This window comes from Microtus oregoni, unplaced genomic scaffold, assembly GCF_018167655.1.
Source record: "Microtus oregoni isolate MIOR12 unplaced genomic scaffold, Mior012 000002F_ref0000024, whole genome shotgun sequence".
Lineage (NCBI taxonomy): Eukaryota > Metazoa > Chordata > Mammalia > Rodentia > Cricetidae > Microtus > Microtus oregoni.
The window spans coordinates 62,852,979-62,875,585 of NW_024543061.1; the positions used below are offsets into that span (position 1 = coordinate 62,852,979).

Sequence of the window (22,607 nt, forward strand, 5' to 3'; positions counted from 1 at the left end):
CTGTGAATGACTTTTTAAAATAACAGGGCATGGTATCAGACAGAGGTCAGAACATATGCCTCACTATGAATTCTGTGTTCCTCACCACACACTCTAAAGAGTATGAAAAAACACAATTTGAATAGGAATTAACCTGTATCTGAATTAGTTACTATAATTTTTATACACATAGAGTGTCTTCAGAATTTTGAGATATTTTATATGATTAATAATGTTCTTTCCAGGACATAGGCTTAAAGGCGTTCACCAACTTGAAGATCAAACCTCGTACATTATGTTTTGAGCATAAACATTCTCATCTGTTGGCAGCAGGTAAAATAACAAGTCAACATGTATTTTCAGAATAAAATAAATGTGAATTATTTATCAAGGATGATAAAATTGTAGAGCATTATAGTATCCAAATAAGAGAGAAAGAAGCCAAACTTACCTGTGCAAAATGTGCCCAAATGTATGCTGATGCTAGGGGGAAGTTAAAAATCTGGGTTCTTCCTTCCTTGTTAAAGAGACAGATAAGACAAGATGCAATAGTTACTGTAATAGAGAATCGTTATGTGAAGTGTGAAGAACTTTTGTAGACATTTCATGAGAGGTGAAGAGAATTTCCTAAGTATTGCGGATGAAGAGGAGAAGGAAAAGACCAGGCACTGCAGACAGGGGTGAAGACAGCAAAACCAAAGCACATAAGCCGCAAGGTGCGCACTCCCCTGTTTTCAACCAAGGCTAGTCATTATAAACCCTTCCCCTCCGGTGCATCACCTCCAGAGTGGTGGCACCTGCTTTGCATTCCCAGCATCAGCCAATGACAGTTTCCCCGTTTCCCTATGTCCTCTCCGGTGTCCGTTGTTCTGTTGGCTAGTCTGACTGGGGTGAGATGAAATCTCCACGTTGTTTTAATTCAATTTCCTTAATGGCTAGCATGATGAGTGCTATCAAAGCTATTTCTTGGCCATTTTTATTTCTTTTGAAAACTGTGTTTAGATCCACAGTCCATTTTAAAATCGGGCTGTTTGTGTCAGATGTAAAGCTCCCACTCCGTGGGCTTCTGCTTCACTCAGCTGATGGTTTCCTTCGCTGTGCAGAAACGTTTTAGCTTTGTAAGGTCCCGTTCGTCAGTTATTGACCTTACCTTCTAATTGATGGATGCTCTGTGAAAGTCCCCTTCCTGCACATCCGTTTCACAGGGTTACTGCTCACATTTCTTCTCGAGCAGCTTCGGATTTCATGTTGAGGTCCTTGATCCATTTGGAGTTAATTTTTGTGCCGGGTCATTCACATAGGTCTATTTTCTTTCTTCTATATGTGAGCGTCCAGTTTTCACAGCATCGTGGTTAAAAATGCTGCCTTCCCTCTGTGTGTGTTTTGGCATCTATGTCAACTATCAGATAGCTGTAATTACACCAACTTATGTTTGGATCTTGTATTCTGTTCCATTAATCTGCATGTCTATTTTTGTGATAAAATAAAATTGTAGAGCATGTATAGTATCCAAAACCAGTACCATGCTGGTTTTATTACTATACCTCTGCAATATAACTTGAAATCTTGAATCTCCATCTTCATTATTATTTATATTCTAAATACTAAAATTTATTTTTACATGTGTGTTAACATAAATTAAAAATAATTCTCACTGGAAGGTATCAATTTCCCTATGCTGATTCAAAAAGAAATTGAATTTTCTTTCTAAAAGTTTCTAAAAGTAACAGGACCTAAGGCACTGGGACTACTCTAGACACTGGATAATTTGGGCAACTCCCTGGAGATGTTTAAGGTAATGAGTGAGGAACTTAGATACTAGAAATCCCTAAGTAATCAAAGGCAAATAGAAAGACAGGTTAGAGGTTGTAGCCGTCACAGAGAAGGACCTGTAGAAATGAAGCTATCTGTATGTATATTTATTTAAAAATGAGAGAGATTTTCAATGCTGAGATTCCATTGGGAAATATTTAGGTAAAGTCTTAACTGAGTCTGCATGTATACTTGTTCTTAGAAAAAGCAGAGCACATACTCTCTGCCCCTACCTTCAAACCTTTCATTTCTTGCCAGTGTAAACCCAAGCCAATGCTATGTTTCTTGAATAATTAACTTTCTTTGCATTGCCAATTCCCCCCACACACACACACACACACACAACCTTGATATGGACTTTTCCATTGTGTATATTTCTTTTTTTGTTGTTTTGTTTTGTTTTTTTCTAGACAGGGTTTCACTGCAGCTTTGGAGCCTGTCCTGGAGCTAGCTCTTGTAGACCAGGCTGACCTTGAACTCCCAGAGATCAGCCTGCCTCTGCCTCCCAAGTGCTGGGGTTAAAGGCGTGCGCCACCACCGCCCGGCTCCATTGTGTATATTTCTGATACAAGAGTTTGTACCTATACCTCCCTCAGTTTGTATATAAATCAAAACCTATTAAAATAATGGGTTAATCCTACAGATCTAGGATCTAGAGGGGAAAAAAGCATCCCAAGAAAGTCTCTGTTGATAATGTAGCTATCATTCAGCACTGGTCTGAAGTGATTCTCATTCTAGCCGTGGGATCTGTTGCCTGGGAGTTTGTATTTATTGCTCTTCGTTGCTGCTAGGGGGAACATTATATCTGTAAGCATTCCCTGACTATCCAACCCAAGAAAATATGCACTGTGCTTCCTTCCAACTCCAACTGCACTAGGATGTTTTCTCCAAGATTTCAGAGTTTCTACTTTTGACAAAGATGTTGCCCAGCCTCCACCAAAGTGAGTGGTTCCATGTATCATATCCAGAGTTGTTACAGTAGCATGTAACAGTCAAGATGAAACTGAAAACTAAGCTATGTTTACCTTGCACACTGTGTCCCATTGTACCCCACTATACTCAGCACTGTGTTCATCTCCTTCACTGTAACTTCATAGTGCCTCTTGCCATGTATAAGAGTGTGGCTGTCCCAAGAGAACCCAAGCATAAGGCAAAACTTAAAAATCCACCTCGTGAGGATCCACCTCGCAAAGATCCACCTCGTGAAGATCCACTTACCGAGACCATTCGAAAATACTTTCCTGAAACCTGGATCTGGGATTTAGTCACAGTAAAGTAAGTGATTTCCATTTGTAGGATTTGGACTGGGCATAAAAAAAAATATGTCTTTATTTTCTAGTATTTCTCTAAGTAATCTCATTCATAAACAAAGGAAATCACTAATTTAGAAGATCATAGCATATCAACCCATCAATTATAAAATATATGTATTTCCATCACTCCCAAAAAAATCACATAAAAATTATCATGTACCTTTCTGATCCTTAAAACCATTCAGGAACATACTGAGTAGTAAGTAGGGCAGTCCTACATGGAGTAGACTTCTAGACGGCTATGTGGAGACGACCACATAGGTCATAAACTTGTTATATGGTATTTTGGAGATGGGTGTTCAGAGACAACTTTGAATCTGTGTTCAAATTTCCACTAACATCCAGACTTTGAGGTGTCAGGAAGCCAATAATTGAGCTGGGAAAACAAGACTACAGAAAGATTTCATTTCTCCATGTGGAGTCCTGTTCACGCTGTGCTCTTCCCATCATTCCTTTGAAGGACTCAAAGAGGTGGCTTTGGTTCACACTCACTGGTGATGGCGTTAGGTCACACTCGTTGGGCGCCATCTCAGAAATAACTAATTCACACGCGCACTTTCTGAGCTTCACACTCTCACCCTCCCAGCTCATCAGGAGTAGCTGACCTGGAAGTGACTGTCCCTGACACCATCACTGAGTGGAAGGCCGGAGCCCTCTGCCTGTCCAGTGACACTGGACTTGGCCTCTCTCCTGTGGTGTCTTTCCAAGCCTTCCAGCCCTTCTTCGTGGAGCTCACGATGCCCTACTCTGTGGTCCGTGGAGAAGCCTTCACGCTCAAGGCCACCGTGCTGAACTACCTCCAAAAGTGCATCCGGGTGAAGACCTTTCCAAATTAAGTATGACCAGAAAGAAAGAGGGAAATGAGTGTGTGTAAGTTTTAACTAAGAATTAAATGGAAAGAAATAAAGAGAGGAAGGGATTGTATTAGACCCATCAGTACCGATTCCTAATACTTAAAAAATTCTCAGACTCTAGTTACGTATATACAGCAAAGAGCTGTTTAACAATATGGACACCACATAAAGTGTATTAGGTGATTTGGACACTACGTACATACAGACTGACAGACACAGTCTGACAACAGACTGACACTGGATATTCCATGTGGCTTCTGGATACAATCAAAAGATATGGTCCACATAGTTATAGTAGGCTGTTGTCAGGATAAAATGGCGTATTGTTCTATAGCGGATTTTTTCACTAGAGCTAGACATGTACTTTAATATCGTAGTTAAAAATCTAGTACAGTAAATACATATTTGCCATCAAAATAAAACAAATATGAATAGAGAAATATATAATCATCTCTCTAATTATTTGTGTAGATGATAGCTCATCACGTATGTGCATCTGAAATCTATGCAAGCGTTCTGTGTCAGCATATGTGACATTTAAGGCACATGTGTTCCACTACCACGCTCCACAGTCTTTCACCTACCTCTACCCACACATAATACGTTGTCCCTCTATGGTGACATCTTTGCTCTTTCTTTGCCCATGTGGGCCCACAGGTGGGTGTGCTGCTGGAAGACTCCCCCGATTTTACAGCTGTCCCAGTGGCAAAAGACCAAGATTCTCACTGCCTCTGTGCCAATGGGAGGCACACCACTTCCTGGTTGGTAACTCCCAAATCATTAGGTGAGTAAGAACCCCGTAAGGGGACTCCATGCAGAAAAGGTGAACGCAGGAAAGGTTCTTAAGTTTCTTTCTTCTCACGGGGCCCCCAAGCTCACCACCTTCTTAAATACAGGACAAGCCCTCGACCTGCTCATAGCCGTGAGGATGCTTTGCAGCTCTTGGGGTTTGGAAGGTGCCAAGTTCCGGGCACAACTGAGCTCAGCTCTGTGTGTGTTTCAGGGAATGTGAACTTCTCCGTGACTGCGGAAGCGCGACAGTCCCCAGAGCCTTGTGGTTCCGAGGTGGCCACAGTTCCTGAAACTGGGAGAAAGGACACGGTTGTCAAAGTCTTAATAGTTGAGGTGAGTAATGTCCCTTGACTGGAGTGTGCTGAGACTGGAGCAGTGTTGATTGTGTTTAGATGAAAAACAAAAGATGATAGCACGTGACCTTGAGATAGCTCATAGCGAGCGGCAAGCTCACGCTTTCAGATCACTGGGTTCTGCCTTCCTCCCCTCCTACTCCCTTGACTGGAGCTCAGAGGGATGGGTTATCTTCTTAAGCTCCACCTCTTTCTCTGCTCCTATTATGCCGTCCCTTTTGTCTTTATTATCGTTCCTTATTGCCTTCTTTTTAATCTGGTAGGTCCACATCCTCAAACGTTTATGCCAGTCCTGATATGGTGGAAAATTAGACCATCTAATTCAGCACTAGCCCCGAAAGTAAAGAAGTTGTTCACATACTCTCACACACGCGTGTGCACACACACACAACAATGTCTCCAGCATCTTTGTGTTTACACACTCAGTAATTCTCACGTCTGAACTTTCTATCTTTTTGTCCAAGCCCGAAGGAATTAAGAAAGAACATACCTTCAGTTCACTGCTCTGTGCATCAGGTGAGAATCCTTCAAAACAGCAATAAGATAATAGCTTATATCATCTACTTACATCTCTTGAAATATTCCTATAAGAAAACCAGGATAGTTGAGTAGCTTGGTATATTTGTGGGGCCCCTAGCAGAGGGATCGGGACCTATCCATGGCACATGAGCTGCCTTTTTGGAAGTTCCCCAGGCTGGGATGCCTCGCCCAGTCTTGATGCCAGGGGAGGAACCTGGCCCTGCTTCAACTTGACATGCCATGCTTTCTTGACTCTCATGGAAGGCCTGCCCCTTTCTGAACAGATGGAGGGTGATTGGGAGGTGGGGGGAAGGAATGGAAAGAGAGGAGGGAGGGGAAACTGTGGCTGGTATGTAAAATAAACAAAAAAATTAATAATAAAAAAGAAAACTAGGATGCTGTATATCTTATAACCACTAAAAAAAAAATAACCAAATTCAGGGGTGCTGGAGAGATGGCTCAGTGGTTAAGAGCACTGACTGCTCTTCCAGAGGTCCTGAGTTCAATTCCCAGCAACCACATGGTGGCTCACAGCCATCTATAATGAGATCTGGTACCCTCTTCTGGCATACATGGAAGGAAGGCTGTATACATAATAAATAAATAAATCAAAAAAAAACCCTCAGTTACATAAATTATCAAGATCTTTACTTACCTGATGCAGCTGTCAGGAGTGCAGTCATAGTTCTGCCGGGGACTTCAGAGTTCACTGTAGCCCCTTTCTTTGGAACACAGAAACCTTCTCGTCCAGTCTGTCTCAATACTTAGAAAGCTATAGCTAGGGAATAGCTAAGAAGAGGTCATAACCAAAAATTTCCTAATAAAAAGAAAAATGCAGAAAATATCTTGGGAAGGACCATATTTGTATTGTATTAGATCATAAGTAAAAATAATTATTTTTATATCTGAATAAATTCCATACATTAGCCTAGCTAAATCATGATATGTAGTAAACACTAAACATAATATTTTTCTCTAGTGGTTGTGTTTATGGCTTGTTCTTGCATCTGTGCTCCTCACTGGGCATATTATTGCAAAGAAATATAGTAATGTATCTCACAAGGGAAGCTCTCTGTTTCCTATGAGGGACCAGCATGAAGGCAGAGGCTGCCCACTCACAATAACGACTACTCTGCCAGCCCCTGCACTATTGAGTGGTGTAGTGCTTCCTCAAAATATGTCTGTCAAAAGAATAAAGAAATTGGAATAATAGTTTTAATTTAATGTAAAATCCATTATTGTATGAAAGTTAGCAAAAGAGATGAAATAGAGCAAACGCCTTTGTAAAGGGGATGCCCTCATGTGAGGGCTACTAATAGAGTGTGTAGAGGGGACTCATCACACAGTGCTAACCCCTTTAAATGGTTTCCATGAAAGGACATATGTGAAGGGGCTCACTGGAGACTGATTTTGTTTTTAAGCCAAGGACATGATAAGAAAAACTCTATTCTTCCCATTGATCTATTCTGGTTCTCCTGATATTTATTTATTACAAGGTAACCTGGCCATCACCCCTGCCATAGAGAAGCCCTCCAGGGCAACAGCATGGGAGTGACCAGTGAAACTGCCCAAGGCAGCTCAGGGGGACCCAGGAAAAGCAAAAGACAGCTCAGAGTTAGTTCATCCACTCTCTTATGCTGGCACACTGGGTTTTTATCCATACACTGCCTTATTTCAGGTTTTCATAGCTGCCATAAAACACCATGACCAAAAGCGACTCGGAGAGGAGTGGTTTATTCCACTGTATACGTTCACAGTCCTTCCTAAAGGGAAGGCGGGGACTGAGCCAGAGGCTGTGGGGAAGCGCTGTTTTCCCTGACTTACTCAGTTTGCTTTCTCACATACCCGACAGAACCACCCGCTCTGAGGTGTGGAGGCACCACTCACCCTGGGCTAGGCCCTGCCACATCAATCACTACAAATGAAAACTCCCCAAGTCTTGCCTATAGACCAATTTTATGGAGACATTTTCTCAAATGAGGTTCCCTGTTGCCAGAAAACACTAATGTCAAAGTTCACACACAAAACAAAACAAAAAACTCTAGGAAGACAATACCTACATCAAAATTCAATCAAGAAACACGTTTTCATGTGTCTATTTAAAAATTGGGTAATTAGTAATTAGTAGGAGACTCAGAAATTCCTTTTGGAGATGCTTTTCTTCAATATGACTGGTGATGAAGGCAGAAGCAATAGAGCTTGGCAAGCCAGGAGTACCAGGAAATGTGGATTTGTAGTATTTACAAGATCATTTCTCTAGGGAGGCAAGAAGTCAAAGCTTAAGACACAGTTCTAAAGTGACTGTCTTAGGGGACTTTAGAAATGAGGAAAACAGAGGTAAACCATCTACCCGTTTGTTTTGCTTATTCTAAGATGCTGGGATATCTGAAAAAGTGTCTCTGGTGCTCCCACCAGCGGTAGTGAACGACTCAGCCAGAGCACACTTCTCCGTGCTGGGTGAGTCATCCCATCCCCGGAGGACTGGGGACAAGAGTCACTACCTGTCCCCACAGAGATTCCAAATGTAATTTCAGGAATACGACACGTAAACTCTTTGACATCTTCTGTCTCTATCTCCTCAATACCCACTGGGTTCCTAGCACACCTCACCCTTAAAATTCCTTCATATCATTGAGAAATAAGTCCATTAAAAACGTTATTTTGTTCTTGAAGATAATGACTGTTCTAATATTACATCTCTCTCTCCCAGGTGATATCTTAAGTTCAGCCATAAGAAACACACAGAATCTCCTCCGCATGCCCTTTGGCTGTGGGGAGCAGAACATGGCCCTTTTTGCTCCTAACATCTACGTACTGAAATATCTGAATGAGACCCAACAGCTGACTGAGAAGATCAAATCAGAGGCCATTGAGTACCTCAGTGCTGGTCAGTACATCAGTCAAAAACTTCACTTTGATCTTGGGCACAGTCTCTCTAGAAATGGGCTAAGGATCGGACAGGGGAAACTGAGCTGTGTTCTCATTGGTCAGTCCTATAAGCCAGCATATATGAGGGCCTCTCCGGCTTCAGACCTACATCCTGTCATTCTCTGAGGCCTCAGTTCCTTCAAAACCCACTCAAAGTCTTCTGTTCCAGGCTATCAGAGGCAGCTGAACTACAAAAACAAAGACGGCTCCTACAGTGCCTTTTGGGATCAAGGTGGCCAAGGAAACACTTGGTAAGAAAAGTACACTCTGTGTCAGGCCTTGTTCAACTCTTGTTCCTCATGGCAACTACACATGCATCTTCTTTCATGGAGCTATAACCGATGCCTGGGCCTGTGAGGGACATGTCTGAGGTAGCCTGAATCGTAAGTATAGAACCGAAGCTGTCTCAGGGCTCATCTGCCTTGACCCTGTACCACCTGCTCTACTCAATTCAGTAAGCTGGCTTTTTTCACTTCTCCCCAAGATCTTTCACCCGTCAATACCCGACTACATATTGCTGAGCATCCAAAGACACTCATAACCAAGACTTGAAAAGTTTTCACCCTTCTTTATGTAGCCTTGCTTTACATCAGAATGTATTATTGAGATAAAACATGCAGACAACCAACAGGTGACAAATGACATAGAGACTGGTAGAAACAGGAAGTAAGTCAAGGAGAGGGATGTCATTTCTGAGGCAGGAAACATGTGGCAGGGGTTTCAAGAGAGAAAATTTTCTTACCTACAGAAGAAAATCACCGGGAGGCTGGGGAAAGGCTAAGATGAGGGTGCAGGTGTTAAGGAAGCATCAGAGGGAGCGAGGGAGCAGCCATGAAAAAAGCAAAGCGGGAAACAGCTGAACCATACTGTAGTGTCCACATCCAAGAGGGCCAGGGATGGAAGACTACTTCAGAATAGCAAGAGGCACTGCCCAGCTTCATGAACTCAGAGAGCCTTAGACTGATTAAACACCAGTGTGGTCCAGACCCCGGGAAACCCTTGTGTGAAGGTGCTGCATCAGAACAAAAGCCTTCATCTCCCCACTCGCCCTCTCCAATCAGGCTCACAGCCTTCGTGCTCAAGTCTTTCACCCAGGCTCGAGCCTTCATCTTCATCGATGAAACACACATCACCCATGCCTTCACCTGGCTCTCCAAGCAACAGCAGGACAATGGCTGTTTCAGGAGCTCCGGGTCGCTGTTCAACAATGCCATGAAGGTGACCTATTCTGAACTACTTATAATCATGGTGACCTAATAATAACGTTTGAAAGTCAGGCCATACTACTTAGCGCTGGGACGAAGAAGCCTCTAGGTTTGGAATATACTTTCTCTTAATGAGGCTATAAATGAAATTTTCTGTTGAATACAGAGGGGAAGACATCTTTGAAGAATTGCTTGCTGTGTATTTTACTTATTTCACTCCTTTTTGTTTGCAGGGCGGAGTAGAAGATGAAGTGACCCTCTCTGCCTATATAACCATTGCTCTTCTGGAGAGTTCACTCAAAGACACGGTAGGTGTCATATGGCTTCTCCAGCTTTCCAAAAGGCTGTAAAGCCTATGGCTTCCTATGTAGACAGAGGTTTTGTTTGTTTTCTAGGCCACCAAGACCTGAAATAATCACACAGAAACTATACTAATTGCATAATAGCTGAAGCGTATTTCTAGCTAGCTCCTACATCTTAAATTAACCCATTTCTATTTATCTGCGTATCACCACATGGCTGTAGCCTACTGGTAAGGTTCCAACTGGTGTCTGTCCCATTCAGGGGCTACACAGCATCTCTCTGACTCTGCCTTATTTTCTCCTCTAGCTCTGCTTGAAATTCCCACCTTGCTCTATTCTGTGCTTCCATTAACTTCTTTATTAACCAATGGTAATAAAATATATCCACAGCATACAAAGGATAATCCTATATCATTCCTACCCCATCTGAAGCCAAGTGGCAGCTTTCTTTTCTACAATCGTTTTGTATTTTTAAGTTTCCATTAATGATCATCTACCTGCTTCATGAAATCCTGGATATGTTCCAAAAATCAAGCCAAAACCACAGCCTCTAATACTGTCCCCTTTAGTCTCTATTTAAGTGGAATATAGTTTATAAAAATGAATTGGTGTGGGAGGCCCTTCTGTATTTGTGTTGCTTTCATTGGTTATTAAAGAAACTGCCTTGGCCTAGTTGATAGGGTGGAACTCAGGTAGGCGGGAAAGACAGAACAGAATTCTGAGAGGAAGAAAGCAGAGACGGCCAGACGCCATGAATCTCTGACCCGAGACGAACGTAGGTTAGAATCTTGCTGGTAAGCCACAGTTACACGGTGATACACAGATTTAATAGAAATGGGCTAATCAAAATGTGAGAGTTAGCCAATAAGAGGCTAGAGCTAATGGACCAGGTAATAATTTAATTAATACAATTTCTGTGTGATTATTTTGGGTGTAAGGTAGCCGGGCGGGATGGAACAAGGGACCCCACACTCCTACAACAATGAATGACTCCTAAAAGATAAAGAATAGAAAGAAAGAAGATCCGTGACAGGAGATAGGAAAGAAGGAAAAGAGGGAGAGAGGAAGTGAGGGAGAAAGGAGAGGAGAGGGAATGGAAGGATGGATTTGAAAAGCGTAAATGTCTATATCCTCCCTGTCTGCTCCAGGGCCTACTAGGACCGTTTATCACATTGCTCATGTGTTGTTGTTCTGCCAACAGCGTCCTGTTGTCTCCAAAGCCATGACCTGCCTGGAGACAGCCTGGAAGACAATAGAGCAAGGGGGAAATGGCAGCTTCGTGTACATCAAGGCACTCCTGGCCTATGCTTTTGCTCTGGCAGGGAGCCAGGATAAGAGAAATGAAATCCTGAAATCACTTGATAATGAAGCTATAAAAGAAGGTAAGGGTGTGTGTTATCATGTTCGTTTCCATCCAGTTCCATTGGAGGGAAACAGGAGTATACGGAGTGTGGAAATAGTATTACAGTTTAGTTCCATCTCTATAGCACACCGAGGTTTCTCCTCAGACTGACCCATAAGGAAATTAGTCTTTCTTCTGTACACAAACGGCTTCTCTTCAGTACTTTCCCATAGAGTGATCCAAATCAACACATGTAGTATCACTTTAGAATGTATATAGTTCCAACTACCATTACAAAGGTAAATGTAGCTAATACTCAACTGTTCTCTCTGATACACATATACCCAATTAGGAGGAGCAAAGATAGGAAGAAGACAAAAAAGGAAATTATGCTTCAAGGTTTTGCTGTTTCAGCTGCAATTCTGAAACCAACAGGAAACTTCCCTAAGTCATTTGGACTGAACACTGACCAAGTGATGTTCTGTTGGGTGTGAGGGAGTTAATGAGGGAAAGACTCATGTCTGCTATTGTCTTCTCGCCAACTCTGCTAGAGCAGCATTGACGATGTAGTTTAATCAATACCTTAGGAATCTCTGTCTAGATAATTTTCTCAATCGCACCCTATCACACCAACTGCAGGTTTTTACTGGGGATTAATAAATCTGGGGATATGGTGAGTGAAGATTTTAAAACCTGCTACACCCTTTTATATTTCCTTCTTTCTATAGATAGACATACAGTCATTCCTTGACTACTCACACTTTGTTATTTCTCTATTTTTACCCTAAGACAACTCCATCCATTGGGAAAGACCTCAGAAACCCAGAAAGTCAAAGAGCTATCTGTACGAGCCGCAGGCTCCCTCTGCTGAAGTGGAGATGAACGCCTACGTCCTCCTCACTCTCCTCACTGCCCAGCCAGCCCCAAGCCCTGAGGACCTGACTTTGGCAACGCTCATTGTGAGGTGGCTCACAAAGCAGCAGAATTCCCATGGCGGCTTCTCTTCCACACAGGTTGGTGACTTTCTTCAGAGTCCCCATGCAGTGAGGGGATTGGAACAAGAAATGCAGGAACAATCAAAAGGAAAAGGAGAACAAAAAATAATGACGTTACTCTTTCATATTTTGGGTCTGTGGGAAGTTGGGGATGATATATCCCATAATAAACTTTCCTAGTTCCTGTGTTTCAACACAAGATTTCTCTTCATACCACATGTAGTGAAACAGACCTACACTGACAACCTCTAACCCAGACCCAAACCTTGATAGCAAATAGTGGGGAAAACCCTGGAATGTCCAGATTCCTAGACATAATCCCTCACCCTAGAACAGCACGTGGAGTACCTAAGAGATGCTATTTGGACCAAACAGACATCTTTATCATCTTGCTGCCCTGAGGAGTGGCCGTTTCCTTTTTCCTGACAGACTCTCCTAATCTTATGTATGGAGAGATTGGCCTCGGTTTTCCCCAACCTAGTAGGAGCTCCTGATGCCCACTTTAACTTCTTGACAGTTGGAAATAATCAAGACTGTAAGCCATGTGCTTTATCAACTAGTTAGTATGATTCTCATGAGGTAGTATTTTCCAAAAAAATACACATCTACCAAAATATCTATAGATTATTCTCTGGGTATCTGGGGCATAGGTGGCAGAATTTATCTCCATAGAAGTACAGTAAGAGGACTGGCTCCTCTAAAGTAGAAATAAAATTCCACAACACTAGCAACCCTGCTTGGCAATCCAATTATTCCGCTTTCATTCAATAGGCAGTCTGCATTGTAATATTAAAACCCTCGCCACGCGTTTCTGTTCTCCTGTTGGGCTGTACAATCAGGAGCGCATCCGGAGCTGACTTGGGATAAGGAGGGAGCCTGTGGGAGAGATCCTCTCTAGAGCATGAAGTGCATCCCCATTGGGTATGCCACCGAGGAGCAAGGCGACAAAGGACAACACTAAGTTGTAGTTGTTTCTTTTATTTGATAAGATTGAATCGCGGCTAGCCCTTGGTCATGATGTTGGTGTCTCGGGATTGTTCATCAAGTGCAGAAGAAAGTTTAGTAATGAGAGCAGGAATGCAATGTTGGGTATCATCATGGGCATGGGGACAGAGGAGGAAACCAGCAAATGCTGGGAGAAAAATCTAATTTGTATTTATATTTTGTACTGGCTAGACAGGAATCTGCATTTGCCAGGGCACTCTGTTTAAGGAGGGAAATTATGTGAATGTCTTTGATTCTCAAATATTTCCTAAAGTCTAGAGATCGAATAACTGGAGACAAAACCTTTTGTCACAGATTCAGGAAGAACCCTAACCCTTCCACACTGATGCTACCCTGAACTTTTTCACTCATCCCTCACAGGACACCGTGGTGGCTCTCCATGCTTTGTCCATGTACGGAGCAGCGACTTTTACCAGAAGTCAGAAAACTCCTTTGGTGACCATCCAGTCTTCAGGGACATTTTCCAGAAAGTTCCAAGTAAAGAACAGTAACCGCCTGTTACTGCAGCAAGTCTCACTACCAGACATCCCTGGGAACTATGACATCAACGTATCAGGGGAAGGATGTGTGCACACTCAGGTAAAATTCTGGGGAAGTTGTGGGTATGTAGCTGTGAGCCTGCTTCCCCCAAACGGAAAGTCTCCCTTTGTTTACCTGCACACATTATGCTCAAACTGGGAGAAATCAGTCCAAGGACCCAGTGCAATGGAGGTAAAGTATTTCTATCCACTACTTATCAGACAACGCTGAAATACAACGTGCACTTGGAGAAACAGGAGTCTGCATTCGCTCTGCGGGTACAGACAGTACCTCTGACCTGTGATAACCCCAAAGGCCACAACAGCTTCCAGATCTCACTAGAAATCAGGTATGAGTCTCTCTCTCTCTCTCTCTCTCTCTCTCTCTCTCTCTCTCTCTCTCCTATTACTGTGTTGTCTTCCTAGAATGGGTTCAAGAAATATCTAAAGCAAGTTTCTTTATTAAGATTTTGTTTTGTTGGGGCTGGAGAAATCGTTCAGAGGTTAAGAACACTGACTGCTCTTCCAGAGGTTCTGAGTTCAATTCCCAGCAACCACATGGTAGCTCACAACCAACTATAATTCAATCTGGTGACCTCTTCTGGCCCGCAGGCAGAACACTGTATACATAAGAAATAAATCTAAAAACAAAAAGAAAAGAAAAAGATTTTGCTTTGTCTATAAAAAAAATTCTTGACTTCAGCAAAGTGAACAATGGAAGATTATAGAATCATAATCTCTAATCAGTCTACTTTAGGGGTTCCTTTCTCACCTGCTATCATAGTAAAATAGATAGGTAAAGTGGACTATTCTTCACCAGCAAAGCCAAGCCTTCCTGGTCTTTTAAGATTCCATTTTTCTAGAGGGGAAAAAGATATTCTATTCTTCTGGACACTTGTCAAAAGCTTCATATAAAATACAACCAGCAGTGGGGGCTAACTGCAAAAACTGAAGGTCTCTTGAATGGAAAGAAGACATCCACCGTGTGTCCCATCATCTTGTTCTCCACAGTGTGGCAAGTGTCGTTGGTCTTATCACTCTTTGGAGCCTGCCACTCAGCTCCCAAATAAATACGTTGAGACTTATTTTATGAATGCCCAGCCTTAGCCTTGTTTCTAGCCAGCTTTTCTAACTTACATTATCCTGTTTCTCTTCAACTACCTTTTGCCCCTGGACTTTTTACTTTTTACTTTTCTTTTTACTTTTTACTTTTCTTTATTCTTTATATCTTCTTACTCCATGGCTGGGTGTGTAGCAGATAGCTGGCCCCTGGCATCCTCCTCTTCACCTTTTCTCCATCCTTGCTCTTCTTGTGAAGCCTAGATTTCTTCTCCTATTTATTCTCTCTGCCTGGGAGCCCTGCCTATCCCTCTCTCCTGCCTAACTCTTGGCCATTCAGCTCTTTATTAGATCAATCAAGTGTTTTAGGCAGGCAAAATAACACATCTTTACAGAGTTGTTAAACAAATGCAACATAAAAGAATGCAACACAGCCGGGCGGTGGTGGCTCACGCCTTTAATCCCAGCACTCGGGAGGCAGAGGCAGGCGGATCTCTGTGAGTTCGAGACCAGCCTGGTCTACAGAGCTAGTTCCAGGACAGGCTCCAAATCCACAGAGAAACCCTGTCTCGAAAAACCAAAAAAAAAAAAATCATTAAACAAATATTCCACAACAGTGGTGTGTGTCTGTGTGTGTGTGTGAAACAGAGAGAGAGAGAGAGAGAGAGAGAGAGAGAGAGAGAGAGAGAGAGAGAGAGAAAATGAATATGTTGGACGCTTGGTCATTTCCAGCTGCTCAGCCCCAAAATAATCACACAGAAACTATATTATTTAAATCACTGCTTGGCCTGTTAGCTCCAGATTCTTATTGGCTAACTCTTACATATTAATTTAACCCATTTATATTAATCTGTGTATCACCACATGGCTGTGGCTTACTGGGTAAAGTTCCATCCAGCGTCTGTCTCCAGAGGGGGCTACAAGGCTTCTCTCTGACTCTGCCTCCTTTCTCCCAGCATTCAGTTTAGTCAGTTACTTTATTAACCAATAGTATTTACAGCATATGAAGGGGAATCCTACAAGAGAGAGATAGAGACAGAGAGGACAACATCAATCATCAGTCCTCAGATTCCATACATACCAGCTTTTTGAGATAAGGTCTTTTACTGACCTGAGACTTGTTAAGCAGACTATGCTGACTGGCCAGCAAGCCCCATGGATTCATCTATTTTTAATGAACTCTCCAGATGTCATTGTTATACATTCTATTTTCAGAACTATTTATATTGACAGTGAAGCTCACGTACTTTGAGGTATAGAAAAAAAATCACACAGGGCCTATCAGGAATTAGTGCTGGACCTCAATGGAGAAAAGATTCAAAGTATTAAAGTCACTTCTTGGGCTGGAGAGATGGCTCAGTGGTTAAGAGCATTGCCTGCTCTTCCAAAGGCTCTGAGTTCAATTCCCAGCAACCACATGGTGGCTCACAACCATCTGTAATGAGGTCTGGTGCCCTCTTCTGGCCTGCAGACATACATACAGATAGACTATTGTATACATAATAAATAAATATTTAAAAAAAAATAAAGTCACTTCTTCATCCACTTCCCTGGTCTGCAGTTACACAGGGAGCCGCCCAGCCTCCAACATGGTGATTGTTGATGTGAAGATGGTATCTGGTTTCATTCCATTGAAAGCAACAGTGAAAAAGGTAGGTAAACCAGATGTTTGGATTTTCTGTCTCCTCAGACCAGGAGCATGCCAACATGATTGCAATAATGCCAATTTGCATCAAAGCAGCATTAGTACTAACCTAACAAAATTGGATTTTTAGGATTGTAAGTATAGGTGACGACTGTGGTAGAGGCCAGCAGGAGAAATATAAGAAAGTGCCTGAGTTCACTGAGTCCACAGTCTAGCTAATAATAATTTTTTAAAGTGTAATCAACCTGGTCAATAATGATTCAGGGGAAATATTATTAAATACCAAAATTATAGATGTGGTGCTTTAAGAACTATAAAAATTAACAACAAACTAAGATGAACAGCAGAGTACAGAGAAAGATATTTGCACAGAGATGAGATTAGTTAGTACTATCAAATGCAGGACTACCTCACCTTCAAACAAAAGTCAAAAATACCCATCACTAAGTCAGGTCTCTGGTAGAGCAGCCTTCACAATTTCCTGAATATATCTTCATCCTCTAATTCATTTAAATGAGTTGGTAACATTACCTTTCTATCACCTTCAATCCCACAGTGCATTTGCCTTTTCTCCCCCTAAGGCTTTTGCTTTTTCCGTGACACAGATATTTTATCTCATTTTCAGCTTGAAAGATCAGAGCACGTGAGCAGAACAGAAGTGAGCACCAGCAATGCCTTGATCTATGTGGATCAGGTGAGGGTCCCTCCTGCCTCCCCAGACATGTATAGGTGCCCAGCCCTTGATCTATGTGGATCAGGTGAGGGTTCCTCCTGCCTCCCCAGACATGTATAAGTGCACAGCCCTTGATCTATGTGGATCAGGTGAGGGTCCTTCCTGCCTCCCCAGACATGTCTTTGTGGGAGACATAAGGCAGGAGAAAAACAATTCTAGGGGAAGCCTTTTGGAGAGACACCTTCCCTCTGTTCATACTAGGTGATATTTTAAATTCTCTTTCCCTGGCCTGGAGATGTGGCTCAGCAGTTAAGAGCACTTACTGTTCTTGCAGAGGACCAGAGTTCAGTTCCCAGAGTCCACACCAACTCACAACTGCCTGTAACCCCAGTTCCAGTGGATCTGATGCCCTGTTTTGGCCACCACTGATATATACATGCACACAGAGACACACTAATAATGATAATAATAACAATAAAAAGACCACTAATAATAATTTAAGAGTAATTTTTAAATTCTCTTTTCTCATTGCTGGACATCCTGGGACTTATCATAGGGTCCCGAGTGTCCTATATCGCACATTAAGGAGGAATATGGATTTTTGAAATAGTTTAATAGACTAGGAAAGCCTGACATACTCCCAGGAGCCTCTGCTTCAGTTCCTCAGGACCCTACTCTAAAACCCACATCAGCATCCACACATGTGAGCAGTGACTGTGAGTTAAATGCTACCCAACGCATAAGCTGCTTCTCAGAATCCAAAACCTGAAGGAGAACAGCGGCCACCTCAGAGATTCTGGACTTATTTCTCTCTCTTGGCCAGGTGACCAATCAGACACTGACCTTCTCCTTCGTCATTCAACAAGACATCCCAGTAATGAACCTGCAGCCTGCCATTGTCAAAGTCTACGACTACTATGAGACAGGTGAGCAAGAGATCAGGAAGGACCCTAAGGCAACTTGAGTTCTTTATGACAGCTTCTCACTATCTAACCCACGCTGGCCTCAAACTCTCAAACCTCCTGACTCCGCCTCCCAAATGCTGATTACAGACATACACCATCACACCCAGTTTTTAAAATAATTACTTTTGAGACAGTGACACATTATATAGGCCAGACTGGCCAAGTCAGCTCTTAATAAAAGAATATGAGTATGACAAATATTTATAAGATTTCAACTTATTTGACCACCAAACAATCATGCAGGACCAAACAGGTCCATGTAACCCAAGGGACCAAACGTTTTGCCAAGAAGTGTCTATAGGTTAAAAGATAGACAAATCTTCTTCTGAATATAGCAATGCAGCAATGAAGAATCATACAAATAATTATAGTAGGAATAAAAGGATGAGAGAGAATTATAGCCTGAGTGGTCACTGATGACCAAAGAGAGAGAGCGCAAAGCCAGAGCTGGGGAATTAAATGGGGGTTTTCTATGACAGATGTTTCAGATTAGAAGAGATCAAGAAACAATGAAGGAAAAAATATCAGAAATATAGGAAGTCATGTGAGAGGCTACAGGTCTACACGTCACTCCCAGTCCTCTGGTCAAACACTGTAGGATAAGCACACTTCGATTTCCTCCGCAGGGTAATTTACTCTGGGGGTGTTTGCACATTTCTTTATTTATTTCATGAGAGGGAGGCGTGTCACGGTGCCTCTGGAGGTCAGAGGGCAATTTGGGGGAAGGGGCTCTCGCCTTCTGCCATGTGGATCCTAAGGACGGAACTCACTGTGATCATCAGGCATGGCAACAAGTGCCTTTTCCAGACCCAGGAAAAAGGTGTCAACCAGTGGCTTCAAGGGGAGAAATTCCTCTGCTTAGTTTGTCTGATGTCCCCAGAGAGAAGACTTTTCAGTAGTCATCCAGGCCCTGAATGAGAAAATTGGCCAGTCCTAAAACGTCAACTGCGCTCCACAAAACCCTCTCGCATCAAAACTCCCCTTCTCAATTTTTCTCCCTGTCTTTCAGATGAAATGGCTTTCGCTGAATACAGCGCCCCCTGCAGCTCAGGTAAGCACCTAGCACTCCTTGCGGCAAGCCTTCCTCTGACCTCTTCCCCTCCAAAACTACCCAGAATTTTTGTTAGATTAGCTCAGGCCTCTCCCACGGTATGAAAACACAGAAACGTGAACCTTGGGATGGGCACACTGCCCTGGGAAGACTACTCTAGCTTCCTTGCTAAAGTGTACCGTAGCTTATGGAAGAAAATTCCATGGACCCCGTTCTCCACCATGACCAGTTTGTTTTCCTGCAGAAAACCCTACTGTCAGTACCCAGTTAGAATTATATTCATCAATGTGTTGTTTCTTCTCTCCACATACACAGAGAAACAAAATTATTGAAATTCATATCTGTGGGCAAGACGTTGAAGTCCCCAAACCCAGGAATCTTTAAGATGGTGATTTTTGTTTGTCTTTGTAATATAAAAACTGAACAAGCGTGATAAATAAATGCACACTTACAGAGAGTCTCTATCTTTGATTCTTTCCTCACTCAATCCAAATTTACTCCATGCTCATTTAGTACCTTGCATCAGACCCCACATTTGCAAAGTACAAAAGTAACATTCAAACAGAAGAACATGTATTGTTGATATGGAATAATCTTTTTGGACACTGTGAAGATGTGTCTTTGCCAAGGCACCTTCTGACTGGTTTAATAAAAGAGCTGACTGGCCAACAGCTAGGCAGGAGGTGGGACAGCAAGACACGGAGGACACAGACAAGAAGAAGAGTGGAGTCTCAGGAGCCATGAAAGATGCAGAGAAAAGCAAGACAATTGTTTCACGTTGAAAGAAAATACAAACCATGTGGCAAAGGGTAGATTAGAAATATGGATTAATTTAAAATGTAAGAGTAGCTAGCAATAAGCCTGAGCTATTGGCTGAGCATTTATAATTGATATTAAGTCTCTTGTGGTTATTTGGGGTTGACTGCCGTGACACAGAAAAACTCCACCTACATATTGCGAAAATTGGGAAGGCTTTACCACACTGCTCAATAATACAGACCCCCAGAGCATGAAGAGAGGTTCATGACAACCTTTCCTCTGTAAGAAAAGTCCCGCTGGGTGTATTAGTGAAATAGGGCTGTGCAGCAAGCAAGAAGTGGTGGTTCAAGCTGCATTCAGAGCACTGTTGGAGGATGAGGCAGGAGGAAAGCCAATCCAAGAGCCTTCTAGGCTACTGAGAAAGTTCCGGTGTGCCTGGCCTTCATAACCCAGCTCTATCTCAAAAAATCAAAAGGCAGGGATTACAACTCAATGACAGAATACTTGATCAGCAGTTTTTAAATTTTTTCCCTTTTATTAAAATAGAATTTTTTGACTCATATAATATGTATTGATTAGACTTTGCCTTCTCTCTATTCCTCCCAGTCACCCCCTCCTCTCCCATCCCAACCCATCTCATGTTTGCCTCTGATTAGGAAACAAACAGCAGCCAGGCAGTGATGGCATACCCCTTTAATCCCAGCACTGGGGAGGCAGAGACAGGCAGATGTCTTGAGTTTGAGACCAGCCTGGTCTACAGAGCTAATTCCAGCACTACCAGGACTACACAGAGAAACCCTGTCTCAAGCCCCCCCAAAAAAGGGGGGGGGAGAAAGAAAGGAAAAGAAATAGGTTTCTAAGGGATAATTTTAATATATAATATGATATTATATGATGATAGAACAAAAACCAACACATCAGAATAAGACAAAACATACAGAAGGAAGTGAGCCAAGGAGAAGCACAAGAAACAGATATAAACACAGAGACCCCCTTGCTCACACACATGGGAATCCCATTAAAACAGTAAAGAGGAAACCATAATATATACTCAAAGGACATGTAAGGTAAAAAGAGAAAAAGAGTATATAAATACAATAAAATAAGGAGTTGGCAGTGGTGGTGCATACCTTTAATTCCAGCACTTGGGAGGCAGAAAAAGGTGGATCTCTGTGAGTTCGAGGCCAGCCTGGTCTACAGAGTGAGTTCTAAACAACCAGAGCTACACACAGAGAGATCCTGTCTTGAAAAACCAAAAACTAAAAATAAGATAAAATTTAAAAGAAAAAGGGAAGAGCCCTGACATGACACTGTGAGATAAGGAACTTTTAAAGATGCTGTTCAGTTTACTTTTTTTTTGACTGTCTACTGCTGGACATGCAGCCAACTCTCCCAATGAATATCTCTGGGAGGAAACTAAATTTTCATTTCCAAGTTGTAGTGGTATATTATTTATATTTTGATAAATAAATCTCAACCTTAAACCCGAAAAGCAAAGCCAATAGAGAAGTCTTACCTCTCTCTACCAAAGCTGGGTGACCACAAAACTAAGATGACTCAGCCTCTCTCTCCTTCAATTTTAGATTCCCTCCTGTGCTGGGATTAAAGGGGTGTGACTCTCTAGGACTGGGATTACAAGTATGAGCCACCACCACCTGGATTTGTTTCGGCATTGATCTTGTATAGCCCAGGGTGGCCTTGAACTCACGGAGGTCCATCTGACTGTGTCCCGAATCCTGGGATTAAAAGTGTGTGTCACCATTGCCTGAGCTCTAATTGCTTTAGTTTTGCCTCTGCTCTTCAGGCAAGATTTATCTATCAAAATGCAAATAATATACCACTACATCAAGTACTTATCAATCAGAGATTGCTCCTGGGTTAGGGATGGAGGCATGTCCTACTTCTTCTTTCATCTCTAGGAACCCCACTGTGTCTGGTTCAGACCCGCGCAGGCCCTGTGCATGTTGACACAGACTCTGAGGTCATATGTGCATTTTGACCTGCATTCTTAAGTGTGTCAACTCTAGGCAGAGTTTTTCTGTACTGACTGCCTGCTCCCAAATAACCAGCAGCTGTTTACCAAATAACCAACTCAGAGAGTCAATATTAATCATAAAAGTTAACCAAAAGCTCAGGGTTGCCACTAACTAGCTCTTACAACTTAACCCATTTCTATTCATCCGTGTGCTACCCTGAGGCATATGGCTTTTGCCTCTGTTCCATTTGGTGTGTCTAGTTCATTCTCTGTCTCCCTCACTCACTCCGCCCTTCCTCCTCCCATCATTCTCTGTTTGGCTTTCCCACCTAACTTCGTCCTATTCAGCTATTGGCCAGTCAGCTTGTTTATTAAACCAATCACAGCAACTTATATTCACACAGTGTACAGAAGGATTATTCCAGAACAGTTTATTCAGTTTCCAGCAAAAGGGGCAAAAATACATAATACATCTGGGTAGAAACGCTTTTTGCAAAGGTAAAAAGAGTGTCCTTTAGTGCCATTAAAATAGCTAACCTGACTGACAGATTGAAAATCCTGTT

At 42.4% G+C, this 22,607-nt stretch overlaps 1 protein-coding gene across 1 annotated transcript in view; it reads left to right on the forward strand.

Moving 5' to 3' along the window:
• The window catches only part of LOC121434591 (alpha-1-inhibitor 3-like), a 49,295-nt gene extending 29,528 nt beyond the window's left edge, over positions 1-19,767 (forward strand). Inside the window, exons 18-37 of the mRNA XM_041633517.1 lie at positions 225-312; positions 2,889-3,066; positions 3,691-3,919; positions 4,616-4,742; positions 4,962-5,083; positions 5,568-5,619; positions 7,996-8,079; positions 8,333-8,509; positions 8,720-8,801; positions 9,612-9,768; positions 9,989-10,063; positions 11,259-11,439; positions 12,189-12,412; positions 13,760-13,978; positions 14,140-14,267; positions 16,538-16,628; positions 17,247-17,315; positions 18,118-18,220; positions 19,269-19,310; positions 19,626-19,767. Of these exons, the coding sequence (XP_041489451.1) occupies positions 225-312; positions 2,889-3,066; positions 3,691-3,919; positions 4,616-4,742; positions 4,962-5,083; positions 5,568-5,619; positions 7,996-8,079; positions 8,333-8,509; positions 8,720-8,801; positions 9,612-9,768; positions 9,989-10,063; positions 11,259-11,439; positions 12,189-12,412; positions 13,760-13,978; positions 14,140-14,267; positions 16,538-16,628; positions 17,247-17,315; positions 18,118-18,220; positions 19,269-19,310; positions 19,626-19,642 (2,445 nt within the window). The 3' untranslated portion in view covers positions 19,643-19,767. The remainder of the gene's footprint in view (positions 1-224; positions 313-2,888; positions 3,067-3,690; positions 3,920-4,615; positions 4,743-4,961; positions 5,084-5,567; positions 5,620-7,995; positions 8,080-8,332; positions 8,510-8,719; positions 8,802-9,611; positions 9,769-9,988; positions 10,064-11,258; positions 11,440-12,188; positions 12,413-13,759; positions 13,979-14,139; positions 14,268-16,537; positions 16,629-17,246; positions 17,316-18,117; positions 18,221-19,268; positions 19,311-19,625) is intronic.
• The last annotated feature ends 2,840 nt before the right edge of the window (positions 19,768-22,607 follow it).